We start from the raw sequence: 19,736 nt of genomic DNA, 5'->3' as shown, positions 1-19,736 counted from the left end.
ATAAAATCTTAAATAAATAAAAATAAAAAATGGAGGGCAACCAGCCTTACTTTAGATCTATTGGCCACAAAGAAGGATTTCCCATCTACTGAGGTGTATCATGTTGGGCACAAATATCACCTTGCAGAATCTTACAAGACACCCACGAGGAAAGAATGAACCCAGGTACAGATGAAAGAACTGAACTCAAGAAGCATTAGTAACTTGCCTGGGGTCACACAGTAAAATTAGAACTCCAAGCCAGGTGTACTGAGGCCAGGGCATTTGAAATAGCAATCAGTTTGCAGAAAGGCCCATGAAGGCCAGAGTCAGAAGGACTGAACTGAGAAAAGAAGTGTATTTCAAAAGCTGGACTTTTTTTTTTTTTTTTGTAAACTGAATATACTAAATAAGCCCTTGACACAAAAGCCATAAAATGATTACATCATTCTCTTAATTTCTTCAGTTATCAATACATTACAAATCATTTTTTTTATTCTAGACTAACAATTGACAATACATTTGACCTCTCCCTTGGATGGGTTTATGTAATAAAATGTAAAATTTAACTATATTAATGACAAAATAGATTAGAAAGTGTAAAATAGAAAACATAAGTAAATGAGGCATAATCAAAGGAAAAACATTTAATATAAAGATTCAAGATTGACATCATGACATTAAAATTGAATATCCTTCTCAAGATAAAAGTTCAACTTTTCCATCTTTTTTCTATTTAACTTCTGTCATCTTTTTTCCAGTGCTTTTCTATTACTTTTACCCCACCTCTTCCTATCTGGTTACAAACAGATTCCATCCCTCTCCCCGGTAGTTTAGAAAAGTCTATTCCTATGCAAGCTACAATGATTAACACCATTTTAAAACACCCTTTAACTATGCCAACAAAGTAACCTTCCCTTCCCCTACTCCCCAAATACACTGTTTGAGGTCCATCCTCCTGGGTAGAAATGTGGCATTTTATTTTCAACCTTTCCTTATTGATTTTTGCTGTGGGAGGAAGGTAATATATATTGTGTACATGTATTTATAGTCATCCTAGAATGCTAAAGTAGATCCTCCAGTAATTCTTGCAACGAGGGTATGCAAGAAATAAACTTTGTGAATTCTTCAGTATCAAAAAATGTCTTTGTTTTACCTTCAAAACTGAATGCCAATTTGGCCGGGTATAGGATTTTAGGTGTAAAGCCTTTTGCTTGCAGAACTTTTATGATATTGCTCCATTTACTTCTAGCATCTAGAGTATCCAATGATAAGTCTGCTGTCAATCTGATTCTTGTTCCTCTATAGGTTATCTCTCTTCTCTTTCTGGAAGCCTTTATGATCTTTTCTTTATCATTGGAATTCCCAAATTTCACCAAGATGTGTCTAGGAGTGAGTCTCTTCTCATCAATCTTACTAGGTATTCGGTAAGCACTAACAATCTCAAGACTTGAATCCTTTAGCTCAGGAAAGTTTTCTTCAATGAGTTCCTTCATTATTTCCTCTGCTCCATTTTCTTTATTATCTTTTTCTGGAATTCCTATCAAGCGGATATTGGAGCTTCTGGATCTATCTTCTATGTCTCTTGACCTTTCTCTATTTATTATCTGTTTGGCCATTTGCATTGTATCCTTAGAGAATTCTTCAATATGATCTTCTAGATTGTCCATTCTCTCTTCAAGTATGTCTATTCTGCTATTGAGAACATCTATTGAGTTTTTTATTTCCAAGACTTCTGGAAGGTAACTTTTAATATTTGCAACCTCCTCCTGGATCTCTCTGAAGTTGTTAATTATGCTTCTTCTAAAGTTTTCTTCTGTCTCTTGTATTAAGTCTGTTTCTTTAGATGTTTGCTCACCTGTTTGTAGAGTTTTCTGTCTCTCTTTCTCTGTTTTCCTTGAAAATCTGGAGATTCCTGATGGAGTACTTGATTTTGTACATAAATGCCTTTTCTGCTCATCAGAACTTCTCTCCAGTGATTTTGAGGGAGAGGCAAAACACCAAGTTGGACAAACTGTCTCAACTCCCTGGTTTCTAGGTGTAGCTGTTTCTTCTTTATTCTGGGTTTTTTGTAACATCCGGTGTTTCGCTAGTTTTTCCTTCTCAAAGTTGGGAGCCAAATAATTATAGGCAATTTCTTTAGGTCCATATGAGGCCTCTTTTCTCTCAACTGGGGAGGCAGGCTTTACATTTTCTACTTCAGAGTCCTCTCCTTCCTCCCACGATAGGACTACTTCCATTTCCCACTCTGAACCTTCTTCCTCCTCTGGCTCAGAATCTTCTACCTCTTTAATTAAAACAATTTCCAAGCCATTACTGGTTTTTTCCTCAACTCCACATTTTGTATTTACCAAAGAATGACACTGAAAGGTTGAATCCTGTTTCTCACATAATACTGAAGCCTCCTCTTCTTCTTCCTCCTGCAGCCCTGAAGCCTCTTCTTCCTCATCCAGCTCTGAGGTCTCTTCTCCCTCCTCCTCCATCCCTGAAGCCTCTTCCTCATCCAGCTCTGAGGTCCCTCCTCCCTCTCCTTCCAGCTCTGAGGCCTCTTCCTCCTCTTCTGTCTCCCACTCTGAAGATTCTTCCTCCTGGGTCTCTAAGTTCTTCACCTCCTGTGGCTCAGCAACCTTAACCTCTTTAACAAATAGGAAGCTCAAGCCATCACCAACTTCCCCCTCACCTCCATGCTTTGAATCTAGTAGCATTTTTCCCTGAAAGAAAAAAAATTGAATAAATAAGTAGTATCATGTGCCTTTTAATGGAATTAATGCTTTCACTGTCTAAATTTAATTTTGACTGCCATTTTCACAATTATCAAATAAATAGCTGGAAAATTATTTAGGTAATACTTTTTCTTGAATGCATAAGTCCCCAAACAAGTCAAGTTTACTCTATGATTATCCCATCACACCTGCAATCTGTGTAGCACTTGCAACAAATTTCCATCAGGTCATGTTTACTATGTTCCTTCTATATTCCCAACACTTAAGTGTTTTGTGCCTGACTGACTCTCAAGAACAACTTGTATTTTTGAATGTCTGAGTATATGCAGGACAGTATGGTAATGAGACTCTGCGATCTAATTTCAGGAATATTATCCACCCGCACCCCCCACTCACATTTACTTTTCTCCCAAAGGAAACAAAAGTAAATTTAATATTTCTTAAAGATCCCACTTTCAAGTTCCAGCCACATTGTTCAAAAGGAAAGCATGCTTTGGTTAAGAGCACAAGCTCCTAAATCCAGCTGTCACATTTGCTACTGGTGCCTCAACTTGCCCTCTAGAACAGCATCTAATGTAACGCACTACTTCAGATTATTGTGGAGGGTTAAATAAGACAGCCTAGGTACTCAACTTAAGACAATGTCTCCAATATAAAAGTTAACTCTTAACATTTCTTGAAACCCTGTACTTGCCTCTGAATATTCTGTTTAATGCTCTTTGTTACAAAAGGCTCTTCTTCCCTATTTGGGGTTGGTTGATAGATATTTGTCCTTCAACCTTCCCAGACTGTTTAGAACAGGTTAGTTGCCTCATCTGTGCAAATCTCCAGGGAATAATTTCTAGGATTAAATGCTGATTCTCAAATAAAGAATTTGTTGATCCAAGTGTATTTCCTAATTCTAGACTGTCATTTTGCAAAGATGTTATACCAGAAAATGTTAAGAGGGCAGGGAAATTAGGTACTCTTTTGAGAACCCAGCAAAAATACTGGCTTAAGCTACAGACATCTGAAGATACAAATAAATAGAAAGATATTCTGTGCTCATGGATTGGGAGAATTGGTATTGTTAAATGTTTATACTACCCAAGGCAATTAGCAGATTCAATGTGATCTCTATCAAAATTCCAGTGGCATTTTTCATAGAACAATTCTAAAACTAGTATGGAACCACAAAGGACCCAATACCCAAAGCAATCTTAAAAAGAAACAAAGCAGGAGGCATCACGCCCTGGTTTCAAACTATATTACAAAGCTATAGTAATCAAAACAGTATGGTATATGGTATTGTCATAAAAACAGACTCATAGATCAATGTAAACAGAGAGCCTAGAAATAAACTCACACATATATGGTCAACTAATTTATGGACAAATGACCCAAGAACATGCAATGAGGATAATCTCTTCAATAAGTGGTGCCAGGAAAAATGGAGAGTCACATGCAAAAGAATGAAACTAGATTACTATGTTATACCATACACAAAAATAAGAAATACACATCCAAGATGAAAGAGAGAGAGAGAGAGAGAGAGAGAATCTCTACAGTATACTACAGGCATTACCTTTCAAGATTGGGATTATGAAAAATATTCAGAAAATAACAGTGTTTTCAATGAAACCAATAAACATGGGAATATACTCTAATACAATGTAAGAAACAAAAACCTTTATACATGAAATGGATAATTGCTAAATATTAATATTAATGAACACTCTGATAGGCTTTAGTAAAATAGATTTGCATTTCACTGAATGTTAATAAAGAGGACTTAGGGGCGCCTGGGTGGCTCGGTCGGTTAAGCTTCTGACTTCGGCTCAGGTCATGATCTCACGGTCCGTGAGTTCGAGCCCCGTGTCGGGCTCTGTGCTGACAGCTCAGAGCCTGGAGCCTGTTTCTGATTCTGTGTCTCCCTCTCTCTCTGCCCCTCCCCTGTTCATGCTCTGTCTCTCTCTGTCTCAAAAATAAATAAACGTTAAAAAAAAAAAAAAAAAGAGGACTTAGAGGACTACTTTATACGTTGAAATTTCAATACCTGATACTTTTTTTCATAATCCTATTGCTTGAGGGCTTTTAATTGAACTTATTTATTTCTATTCTTCCTCCTACTGTTTTAAAAGCCACTATTCTAGTGTTTATCCTTAAATACATAACATATATATAAATTCATTTTCTTTCAACGTCTATAATAAATATGTACAATCTCTTCTCAGAGCAACTCAAATCTTTTTAACCTATTCCAAGCTTTCAATGCCACCCATTAAAAGAAAAAGAGCCTTTAAGTCATTACTTTTAATGTCATGCTTTTACTTTTAAGGATTTTTTTTAAGGAATTCTTTCTTTTTAAGTATTTATGAGAAAGACAGAGTGTGATCTGGGAAGGGGCAGAGAAAAGAGGGAAACACAGAATCCAAAGCAGACTCCAGGCCCCAAGCTGTCAGCTCAGAGCCCAACACAGGGCTGGAACTCACCAACCGTGAAATAATAACCTGAGCTGAAGTCGGACGCTTAACCGACCGAGCCACCCAGGCGCCCCTTTAAGAAAATATTTCTTAAAAATTGGTTTAAACTTCAGAATAACTTTACCAACTATTATACTTCATACATAAACTCCAAAGATCTATATATACTTACCACTTTTTCTCGAATCCCGTATCTTCTTCCTCCTTTCTTTATTTTTTCACTTTGTGGGAGTATATCCTTCAGTAATTCTTTCATAAACGGTTTTTGGCTAGTAAAATTGCTGAGGCTTTGAATATCTGAAAAGGTCCTTACTTCACCATCACACTTAAATGCTAATTTAACTTGACATAGAACTTGAGGTTCAAAATCATTTTCCCTCAGAATGTTGAAGACATTACTCCATTGCTTACTGATGTCCAGTGTTGCCGATGAAAAGTCTGCTGCCAACCTAAGTACTGCTCCTTCATCTTCTCTGGAGGTTTTTAGAATCTTCACTTTATTATTGTTTAAATTCTGAGGAATTTTTTCCTCTCTTTTTGCTTTGACCACTCCACCCTCTCCAATCTTGATGTTCTCTCCTGTTACTTCCATATGGATCCTACTATCTCCCCAAGCGTTATCTATATTGCTTATGGCTTCTTCCATACTTTCCATGACTTTGTAATTTTGTGACTCATCATAGGACAATTCCTTACCTTGGTTAGTACTGTACTCTTCAGCTTTGTCTAATCTGCTACTTGGCTCATTTATTTCTTTTCTTTTAAAAGTCAAATTTTCAATATCCTCAACTATTTTAGAGTTTGCTCCTTCTATGTTTTCTACCAATCCTTTTTTGTGTGTGGCTAAACCTTTTATTTGTTGGCACTCCTTTTTGGTACTGGAGTTCTTTGGATTTTTCACTTCAGGTATTTTACTTTCTACTCCTAAAATTTCCTTTAGGTCATTTTTAAGAGAGTCCCTTATCTCTTCAACCATTAAATCCAGATTTTCCATCAAGCCTTTAAACTTCATCAGCACAACTGCTGACATGTCTTTGCATTTTAAATCTAACACCTGAGCCATTTCCTGGTCAGTTTCTATCAACTGAATTCTTTCCCTATGAGTGATATTTTCCTGCTTCCTTGCAAGTCTATCAATTTCTGACTGTATAAGGGACATTGTGGACACGTTTTTATTTTCCTGAAGAGTAATTTTTGTTCTTGAAGGTCTGCTAGACTCCCCCAAACTCAAATATCTTTAAAAAGATTATCTGAAATACAAAAAAAAAAAAAGTAACTTGTTTACTTAACAATTATTTTGAGAAGCACAAGAACCAAGCGTATAAACGTGGTTATTAAGTAAACTGAGTACTCCACAATTTAACACAAAGGGTAAACCATAGGTTACATAGGGTAACACATGGGTATATGCACATAAACAACAACAAAAAAAATCAGAATTCAAAATTCATACAATATGATTAATACCCCATTCAAGTAAAGATTTGAATGCCATAAATCAACCAATGATGATGGAAATTGGCCAGTTTCCCATACTATTAACTTTGCTGCCTATGTTCGCTGTCAGGATCAAACAGATTATGGGAAAATAAACATTATTAAAAGAGTGCACCAGGGGCACCTGGGTGGCTCAGCAGGTTGAGCATCCTGACTTTGGCCCAGGCCATGATCTCACAGTTCATGAGTTTGAGCCCCAGCATCTGACGTGCTGTTGTCAATGCAGAGCCCACTGGGGACCCTAGATCCCCACCCCTCTCTCTGCCCCTCCCCTGCTCACACTCTCAAAAATAATCATTTTTTAAAAAGAGTGCACCATACCAAATTTTTAACGCTTAAGGTGACTTGGATGGAATCATAACGGAAAAACAGAAGGCCCTTTTTTGATTGCAGAGAAAGTTAACATTAAGAATTTTTCTTAAAACCAGCTCAAGTCAATTAAGAGTATTACTTTCCAGAATGCAAATATTAATACCTGAGGGGAACAGAATAACTAAAAACCATGCCTACTCCCATGTCACAGAGGCCCTGGACCTTTGCTTGAGGAGACTCAATTAGGCTGTTCATTTGTTTTTAATCATTCTACCCTGCTGTCCTGACCCTGCATGGTGGAAAGGGAGAAACCACTCCCATCCCTTCATCCCTTAATTAACAGGGATGAGAAATGGCTATGCACAATAGACACACTTTGGACAACAGCTGGGATGCCTGTTCCTTAATCTTTTCCTCTGCAAAGCCTAGTAGGTATTCGTTTGAGTGGACTACTGTTACACTAAAAATTGTACCACATGCTGATTCATCACTGCTGTCAAGACCCAAACTGCTTGAACTTACAGGTATGAAAAGAAAAATTATATCCCCTTCAAGAGGATTCAGCAACTTCATGGAAGGGGACTAGGGTAAATACACAAAACTAGTAGCTATTATTGAAGCATATGAACAGAAGAGAAAGGGGAAATAGGACTCATGAGTGTTGACCATAGCTTTGAGGAACAGAACCAGAAAACCTTCCAAGCATCTAGTGGAAGGAGGATACAAACCACATATAGTAACAGAAAACTTCTCTGGACTTGAGTCATGTGATTGAAAAAAAAAATCACTAGATCTGGGGCAAGGTTAATAAAAGATGCATATCCATTTATATATAATCCTGGTAAAACTTCTGAATGCAGACATGAGCCATACAAGTTCCCAGACATTCAATCACATTTATTGAGCACAGACTATATGCTAGTTACTGTGCCGGATAGCAAAGGAAAAAGATGTTGAGTAAAAATGGACATGGAACCTCCCCTACAAGGGGTGAACATCTAGGGAGAAATAAATATCAAATGGCAACTGTGCCAACTTACAAAGTAAGGGTCGAGGGTCATGAGCGTCTGTCTATACCAGGTGTCAACTGACATATTCAGGGAGATCCAGGAAGGCTTCCCTGCAAAAGTAGCTCACACTGAATCTGAGAAGTGAGCAGCAGCTACATGGCAAAGAATGGAAGAAAGTACATTCCAGAAGCAAGGCTGGAGCAAGCATCTGCTGAAGGGGAACATATGGCAGGGAAGGGGCATAGAGAGAGGGAGAAAGAGGATCCAAGCAGAGCTCCACGCTGACAGCTGAAATCCTGATGCAGGGCGTGAACTCAGGAACTGCAAGATCATGACCTAAGCGAAGTAGGACACTCAACCAACTGAGCCACCGAGGCACCCCAAGGAAAAAAAAACAAAACAGGTTTTAAAGGAAGAGCAAATTTCATTTAACATATCAAGCTTGAGGTGCTCTTGAAATAGAGAATGAGTTGGGGCGCCTGGGTGGCGCAGTCGGTTAAGCGTCTGACTTCAGCCAGGTCATGATCTCGCGGTCCATGAATTTGAGCCCCGCGTCAGGCTCTGGGCTGATGGCTCGGAGCCTGGAGCCTGTTTCCGATTCTGTGTCTCCCTCTCTCTCTGCCCCTCCCCCGTTCATGCTCTGTCTCTCTCTGTCCCAAAAATAAATTAAAAAACGTTGAAAAAAAATAATTTAAAAAAAAGAAATAGAGAATGAGATAAGTGGTTCTAGAACCTAACCTACCCTAGTTTCTGCTCTGCAAGATACACTTTTGCGAATCATGTGCCCATAGGCAGTTAATTCCATAGCTAACAAACAATCCAGAAAGGAAAAAAAAACAAAAAAAACCAAAACTCAAATTAGCCTGAGACAAGATGAGATGACAAGCCACATACTGGGGAAAAATATTTGCAAAAGAGACATCTGATAAAGGATTGCTATTCAAAACAGACAAAGGACTCTTAAATCTCAGTAAAAGTAAAATGAACCGGATTAAAAAATGGACAAAAGACCCAAAGAGACACCTCACCAGGGAAGATACACAGATAGCAAGTCAGCATATGGAAAGATGTCATCAGGTAAATGCAAATTAAAATGAGATACCACTACATGTCTATTAGAAGGGCCAAATCCAAAATAACTAACATCAGGTGCTGGTAAGAATGTGGAGTAACAGCAACACTCATTTCACTGCTTATGGAAATGAAACAATGACACAGCTACTTTGGAAGACAGTTTGGCAGGTGCTTCAAAACGGAACATATTTTTACCATCGTGTTCCCTGGTATTTACACAAAGGAGTGGAAAATTTATATCCATACAAAAACCTGCATACTGAGGTTTAGAGCGGCTTTATTCAGAACTGCCAAAACTGAGAAGCAACCAAGGTATTTTTCAGTAGTTGGATAAACTGGGGTATATCCAAACAATGCAGTATTATTCAGGGCCAAAAAGGGATGCGTTACTAAGACATTTAAACATGGAGGAATCTAAATTGCAAATTTACCAAATCCAAGAAGCCAACCTGAAAAGGCTACGTACTATAGGATTCCAGTTACATGACATTGTATTAAAGGCAAAAGTGTAGAGACAGAAAAAACATCAGTTGTTCTCAGGGATTGAGGGGAGGAAGATGAATAGGCAGAGCACAGAGGATTTTTAGCAGTGAAACTATTCTGTATGATAGTGGTGGACACAGGCCATGTACTTGTCAAAACTCACAGAAACTCATAGAAAATTCACTCACCAAGAGTGAACCCTAATGCAAACTATGGAGGGATAATGATACATGAATGTAAATTCACCGGCTGTAACAAATGTACCACTTGGTGTGGGATGATGAGGCAGGGGCCATGCAGGTGTGAACCTAAAACTGTGAACCTAAAAACTGTTCCAAAAATTAAGTTTATTAGTTAAAAAAAAAAAAATAGCATGAAACATCTTGCCCACAATGATGAAGCTTAAAAAAATATAACCTTGAGGACTACTACAAAAGGGCTGTGACAATCATAGGGGGCAGCGCCTGGGTGGCTCAGTGGGTTAGGGGTCTGATTTCAGCTCAGGTCATGATCTCACGGTTTGTGAGTTCGAGCCCCACATCAGGCTGTACTGACAACTAAGCGCCTGGAGACTACTTCGGATTCTGTGTCTCCCTCTCTCTCTGCCCCACTCATGCTCTCTCTCTCAAAAATAAACACTAAGGGGCGCCTGGGTGGCTCAGTCGGTTAAGCAGCCAACTTCGGCTCAGGTCATGATCTCACGGTCCGTGGGTTCGAGCCCCGCGTTGGGCTCTGTGCTGACAGCTCAGAGCCTGGAGCCTGTTTCAGATTCTGTGTCTCCCTCTCTCTGACCCTCCCCCGTTCATGCTCTGTCTCTCTGTCTCAAAAATAAATAAATGTTAAAAAAAAAATTAATAAACACTAAAAAAAAAAAAAAAATCATAGGAGCAGCTGATCTATCATTAACATCAGGGCAAAAAGATACATACTTAAAATCCTACAGTTCAAAAATTTCCCTTACATAAAATCTGAAGAAAAATTATGATAAAATTAAAAGAAAAATTTCTGTATATGGAATTCAAATACTAAAGGATACAGATATTTAAATTCCAAAATAACTCGGTCAAAAACTGAAGGAAATTTAAAAATACTGAATGTCAGTAATAACTACTTATAGTAGGTAGTGAAAATGGTGCTTTGAAGGAAATTTAGACTTTAAAATATTAAAAAAGTAGAAAGGATGAAATGGAGTTAAACTGCTAGATAAAGAATGAAATAGACCCCAAAAGTTGAAAACACTTATCCTCTGATGACAACTGACCAACCTAGAGAGAAAAGGCACAAATAAATAACACTGTAAAGAAAAAGGGGATACAACAGCAAATAAAGCATAGTTCAAACACAGGATTATTATTAAACTTTCACAATTAAATTTGAAAAGTGAGAAGCAATTTTTACCTTGTTGGTTCCCAAAGTCTTCTAAAGATCAGGAAAAAGGAAGTATTTTTTTTTTAAAGTTTATTTATTTTTTATTATTTTTTAAAATTTATTTTGAGAGACAGGACATGTACACGCAGGCACATGAGCAGGGGAGGGGCTGAGAGAGAGAGAGGGAGAGAATCCCAAGCCCAACATGGGGCTTGAACTCAGGAAATGTGAGGTCATGGCCTGAGCCTAAACCAAGATGCTTAAGTCAGATGCTTAACTGACTGAGCCAACCATGTGTCCCTACCCCACCCAGAGCATGCAACTCTTGATCCCAGGGTCATTGTTGAAAGCCCACGTTGGGCATGGAGCTTATGGAAAAAAAAAACAAAAAAACAGAACAACAAAAATGTAGGGCACTTGGGTGGCTCAGTTGCTTGAGCATCCCACTCTGGATTTTGGCTCAGGTCATGATCCCAGGGTTGTGGGATAGAGCCTTGCGCCTGGCTCTGCGCTCAGTGTGGAGCCTGCTTAAGATTCTCTCTCCTCTCCTCTCCCCCACTTGCACTCTCTCTAAAAAAACAAAACAAAAACAAACAAAACCCAGCACTGTAAGAGTTTAAAACAAATAATTTATAGATGTAAGTCACTACATTAACTATTCAAAAAAATATTAGTTGCAAAAAATCTTACACTTAGCATTCACTTAAAGTACGAACAACAGGAGGTCAAAGGAAAAATGTATACTAAACACGTTCATTAGTTCAGAGAAAAGGTCAAAAAAGTAAACGTAAGGATGACTACAAATACAAAAAGTGATAGAAGTTAGTTATACACATCTCATCCCTCCTAATGACAAACTGGAAAACCGAACACCAGGCATTGCACCTGAAGCTAATCAAAGCAACTCTGAGGAATCAACAGTAAAGTCCACTGGGGAGGACTTTCCTCAAGGCTTCAATAGAGGGACTTAATCTAGTTTAGGAGGCCAAGGGAACTGTGTGTCCCCTTATCTGGATCTGGGTTGAACAAAGCAATGTAGAAAAGCAGGAAACTTTGTTTTTGAAGAGCAGGAAATTTTGAACAGATAGAGCATTAAACAATCCTAAGGAATAGGAATTTTATTACTTGTGATAGTATGGTGGTTATTTAAGAAATGTCATTTTTAAAGAGATAGATACTATTCAAAAGAAAACCACAGGCCCAAAATGGCAGCACTCAGGTTAAGGCCCCAAGTCAGTAAACTAAGACTTAATACCTACTAACTGCAGTTTCAACCCAGAAACGTAACCTTTAAGAGGCCAATCAGGAATTTTCTGGTCAGCACCAATAATCTGTCACATGAGCCCACTCCGTCCCCCAAGGACGAGGAGATAATCCATCCTTTTGTCCCCAGATGAAGGGAACCTCACCTGAACTAAATCCTTTTTCTGTGTATGACTTCCTTGTCCTGCCTTTAAAAACCTTTCCTCTTCTTCAGACCTTTGGTGCTCCCCACTATTTGCTAGAAAGGATGTAGACCCATTCATGAATCATTTAATAAAATTGTTTGAATTTTTTGTTTTAAAAATACTTAAGTTTAGGGGTGCCTGGGTGGCTCAGTCAGCTTAAGTGACTGAGCCTGCTTGGAATTCTCACTCTTCCTCTCTTTTTGCCCCTCCTTTGCGTGTGCCTGATATGCCCCGATTCGAGACCCCCCCAGACAACAATCCACCAGAGTCCAGAGTCAAAGCCAAGCGGCAAGGGTCGTTTATTGCAGGTTCGAACCCGGTCCTCCACGCACTCATTGCCGGTGACGCTAAGAGGCCCTGAGCGAGGATCTTACAGCTTCTTTTATAGACAGGCACAAACAAGTTAGGGATTTTTTTGCGGTTACAGAGCTGTTATTGGTTGACATTTAAATTTGAACACTCAGCAGAACTTGATTGGTTCCCACCCACCTTTAGGTCAGACCACAACTGGGCACACCCTGGCTGGTTCTGGGAACGGCTGGGGGGGGGGGGCGGGGTCTTTTCTTTGCAGTTGTGAGTACACCTGGTAATTTTTCTTAGTCTCTCATGCCCTCTCTCAAAATAAATAAACTTTAAAAAAAAAAGTAAGAAAGAAAAGAAAAAATACTTAATTAAAAAAATAAATAAATAAAAATACTTAAAATTTAAAAAAAAATTTTTTTTAATGTTTATTTATTCTTGAGACAGAGACAGAGCATGAACAAGGGAGGAGCAGAGAGAGAGGGAGACACAGAATCTGAAACAGACTCCAGGCTCTGAGCTGTCAGCACAGAGCCCGACGTGGGGCTTGAACTGATGAACTGTGAGACCATGACCTGAGCCGAAGTCAGATGCTTAACAGACTGAGCCACCCAGGTGCCCCAATACTTAAAATTTTTTAACTGAAGTACTATTGATAAAATATTATGGTAGTTCAGGTGTACAAATAGTGATCTGACAATTCTATAACATGATATGCTCCCACAATGTTGAATAGTTACACAACAATACTGAAGTTTTTAAAGGTGAAATGACACGTCAGCGATTTACTTTAAAATACTTCAGCATGGGACACCTGGGTGGCTCAGTCAGTTAAGCATCCAACTTCGGCTCAGGTCATGATCTCACAGTTTGTGAATTCAAGCTCTGTTGCTGACAGCTTAGATCCTGGAGCCTGCTTCAGATTCCGTCTTCCTGTCTCTCTGCCCCTCCTCCGCGCACACTCTCTAATAAATAAATAAATAAACACATACATACATACAATACTTGAGCAAAAAAAAGTTAGAAGAATAGATGATGCAAATGGGGAAGACACCTGTTCTTGAATCTAGGTAATGGGTATAAACTTATTCTTGTATGCTTGGATGTGCTAACATTTTTTTTTTCAAGAGTTTAAAAATTTTAAGTAATCTCTACATCCAACGTGGGGCTTGAAGGTCAAAAGTTATACACTCCAGGGACCAAGCCAGCCAGGAGACCGTTCTGACATTTTTAACACTGAAAGTTATTAAGGAAAACCACTGAGGTCTCCCAGCTGAAACAGACTGCTCTGTATGTCCTACAAGAGATACTATCAGAACAAAACCTCAAAGGAAACTGAAAATAAGGCCAAGGTTGTACAAACAAATGCACAAAAATTAAAGCACAAAGGTAATAGAGACCAAATAAAGCATTACCCAGGACAAAAGCATGAAATTAAGCAAAGAACATTTTTCAGTTATGATAATCCAAACAAATTATCTGTGCCCCAAACAACGTGGCTAATGTACAACAATGTGGCCAAGTCATAACCAAGAAAAGGAAAAGTCAAAAGGAGGAGATAAAGGTAGAAATTTAAAAGGGCAAAAAATAAAACCAAAAGCCAAGTAAAAATTTTCCTTAGAGACACAAAGTGCGAGAAACTAAGCATGAGGAATGATCCAGTATAAGGATTTTAAAAAGCTGGTTTCCGGGCACCTGGGTGGCTCAGTCCTTTGAGGGACTTTGGCTCAGGTTGTGATCTCAGTTTGTAAGTCGAGCCCTGCAGACGGGCTCTGTGCTGACAGCTCAGAGCATGGAGCCTGCTTTAGATTCTGTCTCTTTCTCTGCCCCTCCCCCGTTCACACTCTGCCATTCTCTCTCTCAAAAATAAAAACATTAAAAGAAATTTTTTTAAGCTGGTTTACAAATGCATGGTAATAAAAAAATCTAAAGGAAATAAATGATATCCTAGCAAAACTTTTAAATAATCAGTGGCGTGGGGCGCCTGGGTGGCTCAGTCGGTTGAGCATCCGACTTCGGCTCAGGTCATGATCTCGCGGTCCGTGAGTTCGAGCCAAGCGTCGGGCTCTGTGCTGACAGCTCAGAGCCTGGAGCCTGTTTCAGGTTCTGTGTCTCCCTCTCTCTGACCCTCCCCCATTCATGCTCTCTCTCTGTCTCAAAAATAAATAAACGTTAAAAAAAAAATTTTTTTTTTTTAAATGATCAGTGGCACATGGCTGGCCCAGTTGGTAGAGCAGGAGACTCTTTTGAGTTCTAGCCCCACATTGGGGGTAGAAATTATTTAAGTAAATAAATAAACTTAAAACAAAGAAACAACAAAAAAAAACTTTTAAATAATCAAATATTGATCCACAAAGTAAAAACCAAACACAAACCCTTCATCACATCAGTATTCTCAACAACAAAAAAAAATCAATAAAACATTCAATATTTTAAAAGGATCCATATCCAGAAGTTTCCACTGAATATACGGAACAATTTTCATCAAATAGTTCTGAACTGCAAGGAAACCTAAAACAGGTAAGTAATTCACAGAAGAGGGAGTAACAATTCTAAACCGCCACAAAAGATCATTAATGTTTCTTATATTAAAATTTTCTATAAAATAAGCTAAAATAAACAAAAAGAGTGAATGCAAAGAAATACCAAATATTTGAAAAGGTGCCCAACCCCAGAAGCTGGAGAGATAATAATAAAAAGAAATGATCTCTTTTATCTATCTGGAGTGGGAATAGTTACAACTTTTCAGGAAATTGGAAAACCTATTAAAAATCAGATAGAATACACATAACTCTCGCCTTGAGAACCTAGGCCAGGAATACAACTACCTGTACTTAAGAATACAAAGACAAAAGGTTTAGCACTGAACCTTTTGTGACAAAAGCCCAGAAAGCAATGCCTTTTAGTAGGAGGATTGAACCAAGGAAGGTCTACCACAAAATGGAATTATAAGCAGCTCTTACAGAGTGTATTTAGAGACCTAACACAACAGTTGGAATGTCCCTGATACGTTTAAAAAAAAAAAAAAAAAGCTGCAGAAAACACATATAGTACAATTTCATTTTTGTAAATACACACAAAACCACAGAAATGAGAATGAACAGTAAATGTGAAATATGGTCAATTTTATGAATCAGGAAAATGCAAAACACAACAGATTCTAGTGTTTTAAAAAATGGATTTTAGCCAGTGCTGGGGCAAATGTCCGCCCACTTCACCTTGAAAGGGGAACTGGGAATTATCAGAACCTTTTGGGTAATTAAAATGGGAAAAGTATAATGCCATTTAGAGAAAGTTCTAGTCAGTCTTTTCCTTTATTCTTCTGCCCTGCACTCAGAAAAAACCCCCAGATACTTGTACGTAGTCAAGAAATGGTAAACCAAACTCTGGGTGGCCACAGAGAATGGCGTGGGGAGTATTAACTGTTCTTTTTCTAGCTAAAAGGAAATCCATAGTATAGCAGCAAATTCAGAAAACTAAAAAAAAGAAACCACTAAGAACCAGCAGCCCATTTTGAAAATTCACTATAGGAAATGCAAGTTGATAATAAACATATGAAAAGAAGGCAGTTAAGGCCAAGGAAGTGCAAACCAAAACAAGCTGGTCCATCCAGGAGATTAAGGGAAACTGTATTCATCCTCCCCCCACCCATTGCCTTGGGGTGTGAATTGCTAAAGATTTCTCGCCCTTCCTAACAGGTTCCAGTTTCCATAGCGAGCCCTCGAGTGGGATCTTCAAATTCCTTAAAACATAAATCCAAACTCACAGCTGCACTGATTATAAGCCTCCAAAGTTCTTCTACACTAAACCCCTCTTCAGGACAGTCCAACCTGACCCGAAACCTGGCAAGTCTGCTCCAGCCTCAGTGTTCGCAGATCCTGATTTCCACCCTGAGTAGGGATTCTGAACCCAGGGCGGATAGAATTTCAGGATGTCTAGGATCTTGGGTAGGAAAGAGAACACATATTTATCCTCGTTAATCGCTGACAGGAATTTAGTTATCAAAATAAATGTGAGATGCAGAATATGTGATCTTTTTTGAAATGCTGATTTATTCTTGAGTGAGAGAGACAGAGTGCAAGCGGGGGAGGGGCAGAGAAAGAGAGACACACAAAATCCAAACCAGGCTCCAGGCTTTGAGCTGTCAGCACAGAGCCCATGCAGCACTCGCACTCACAAACCCAGAGATCATGACCTGAGCCGAAGTCGGATGCTTAAGTGACTGAGCCACCCAGGTGCGCAGAGAACATGTGATCTTCTTAACCTATTTAACAAAATCAAGTGGCAGGCCTAAAGTACTTTTTAATTCTACATAATGAGTGTAAAACTGTTTCACGAGACACCTACAACACAGGAAAATACCTGCGATCGCTAGCGGTGACAAAACCTCAGATTCTGCTCCTCACGGCAGACAACCACAGCCCCAGGCGAAGGATCCCCCGCCTACCCCATCTGCTGCCAAGATTCACGGCTCATTGGTCTAAAGGTCAACTGCCCAATTCACTCTAAACTCCGCACAGGCACTCTTGCCCTCCACTTCCGCAGCTACCCAGCTGCTCAACCGCCAAGTCTCAGCTGCTTACCCAGTGAAGGCCGTTCACCTGGAAGCAAGTTCTCTGCACAACAGGGCTTGGTCTTCCGCACAGCTGTCTCCGTGCCTAGGGTTCAAACAAAGTCCACCATACGGAATTTAAGTTTAAGGTTTAATATGTAGAGAAGCACCCCATTTTGTACATATAGGAAAAAAGGCTCTTCTCTAGCTGTGTTTGCTTACATTTATAGGATCACAGAAGTATGCAAAGATACAAAGTTATTAATGTCCGAGAGAGGACCTGAGGAGAGGACAGAAGGGAAGGGAAAGATCCAGGGCCACAACTGAGAGGTAACCAGAGGCACAGGGAAAGAGGGTGCTTGTTTCTTTGTGCTAGTTGGGGTCGATTTTCTAAGACATTTTGGCAGTAAACATATATTCCTTTTGCCGTTTGAGAAAGAATTCAGTCATTTCTCCCAATCAAGGAAAGGCCGAAACAGTCGTGGCCTTTAAATCCATTTCCTGGGGCGCCTGGGTGGCTCAGTCGGTTAAGCGTCCGACTTCGGCTCAGGTCATGATCTCGCGGTTTCTGAGTTCGAGCCCCGTGTCGGGCTCCGTGCTGCCAGCTCAGAGCCTGGAGCCTGTTTCAGATTCTGTGTCTCCCCCTCTCTCTGCACCTCCCCCTCTCTCTGCACCTCCCCTGCTCATGCTCTGTCTCTCAATAATAAACGTTAAAAAAAATTTTTTTTTAAATAAATCTATTTCCTTTACTTCTACAGTTTATGGGGAATACTGTGAAGAAATGGGTTGGAGATTTAAGTTCAAAGACTCGCATCTAAGAAATGAGGACACATGGGACATCCAGGTCCGCCTGGTCCCAAAGCTCTCACTCATTCCATTGCTCCCCCCAAAATACCAAGTAAATTTGCACCTCCCCCACCCTTCTTTTGAAGGCAGTACTTAAATACTGCCTAGCGTATTTGACTGTATTTTCTCCTCCTGGCACTGCTATTTCTACCTTTTGTTTAAAAAGTTTATTATTATTTTTAGCAATCTCTACGCCCAAGGTAGGCGCGAACTCAAGGCCCCCGAGATCGAGAGTCGCGTACTCTTTTCACTGAGCAGGCCAGGCAGGGCCCCTGGCACGGCTTTTCAATGTCCCTACTTTTGGGGGTAAAGGACTCTCGGGAAGGTGCCTCTCTCACCGGCCGGTGCGGGGCAAAGCAGGTAGCAAAGCGAGAGGGTCCCAGGAGGGCCCCTGGTCCCCACATCTGTCAGCCTTACCTGGAGAAGGGATCCAGCCTGAGGGCGCACTCGCGTGCCAGAGAAGGAGGCAGGACGGACTCAGCACTTTTTGCCAGCTCCTCCCCTCCCCGTGCGGAGTTTGCAAGTCCCTAGGCCCAATCCCCTCGCAACCTGCACTGCCTCGCCCCCTCCCCTGGACACCTCCTCCAGTCCTGCAGCGCCTGCTGACTTCCCATTGCTGGCCGCCACCTGAGCTCCAGCCCCCGGCTCCGCGAGGAAGGTACCCCACCCCACCCGCACTGACGCCCTCCGCACCCAACCTCCCACCCCGCCCCACCCCCACCCAGTCTCCACCTCCTCCAAACCCGCCCGGACTCCAGGTTTGCATCTCAATAAAGTCGGCGCTAATTGCCCAGTTTACTCAGGCTGTAACCCTAGGGGTCATTCTCCATTCCACTCTTTTCTTCAATGCCCATCCCCCCCTTTCTTTTTAATGCCCACACCCTTGAATCTGTCCACTTCTGTCCCTCTCCTTGGCTCCAACGGAGTCGGAGCCCGCCACCTCTCCCTCGTCTGTTGGTCTCTGCAGTCCGTCTCCATACCATCCCTTTGTGGCTTTCCATTTCTGGTAGAGTAACATTTCTAACTTCTCACCCCATCCTGACCCCTCTTTAATTGTTGTCTTAGTTCTACTCCCCATAACAGAACCGGTCTCCTTTCTCCTCCTCAGAAAACACTGAAATTCTTGCCTCAGGGCCTCGGCACTAGCTATTTCCTTTGTGAGTTATTTTTTCCAGTTCTTTTCATGCTCAGGACTCAGGTCCATGTTAACTCCTCTAAGAGGCCTCCCAGACCACCCTTTCTGAGGGAGTCACACACCCTCTCATATCACCCTCGTTATTTGGTTCCCAGTTACCAGAAATTTCAACGAATCCATTCAACTCAAATTTCGTGTTTTCTTGGAGTGTGTCTCTTCCACTTCCCCACTAGAATATAGACTACAAGGACAAGAATCTTACCTTTCTTGTTCACTGATTTACCTACTGTACCTCGACGGATGGCAAGTATGTACTCAGCTCTCCTGGGGAATGAGGAAGGGAGCAGACTTGCCCAATGAGACTGGTGGTACTCACAGTGCAGCTAACCATTGACGGTCTCCAGAATGAAGGGGGGCGGGGGGGGGGGGGGGGTGGACCAGGAGTTCAGGGAGCTGTACTGAGTTGGAGACTCTGGGGTCCCGGGTGGATGCACTCCCCAGGCGTGACTTACAAGATTCACATGGAGGTTGCCACAATCAAGGTTAT

General features: G+C 40.6%; 1 protein-coding gene across 1 annotated transcript in view; it reads right to left on the bottom strand.

Moving 5' to 3' along the window:
* Positions 1-611: 611 nt before the first annotated feature.
* Positions 612-19,736, bottom strand: part of L1TD1 (LINE1 type transposase domain containing 1) — a 28,665-nt gene continuing 9,540 nt past the window's right edge. Inside the window, exons 3-7 of the mRNA XM_042948607.1 lie at positions 19,482-19,513; positions 17,240-17,314; positions 16,492-16,598; positions 5,337-6,399; positions 612-2,690 (exon numbers count right to left, since the gene is read on the bottom strand). Of these exons, the coding sequence (XP_042804541.1) occupies positions 1,044-2,690; positions 5,337-6,399; positions 16,492-16,598; positions 17,240-17,314; positions 19,482-19,513 (2,924 nt within the window). The 3' untranslated portion in view covers positions 612-1,043. The remainder of the gene's footprint in view (positions 2,691-5,336; positions 6,400-16,491; positions 16,599-17,239; positions 17,315-19,481; positions 19,514-19,736) is intronic.

Source organism: Panthera leo, chromosome C1 (assembly GCF_018350215.1).
Source record: "Panthera leo isolate Ple1 chromosome C1, P.leo_Ple1_pat1.1, whole genome shotgun sequence".
NCBI lineage: Eukaryota > Metazoa > Chordata > Mammalia > Carnivora > Felidae > Panthera > Panthera leo.
Note: the sequence above shows the minus strand (reverse complement) of the source record. Positions and strands in the feature narration are given on the sequence as shown.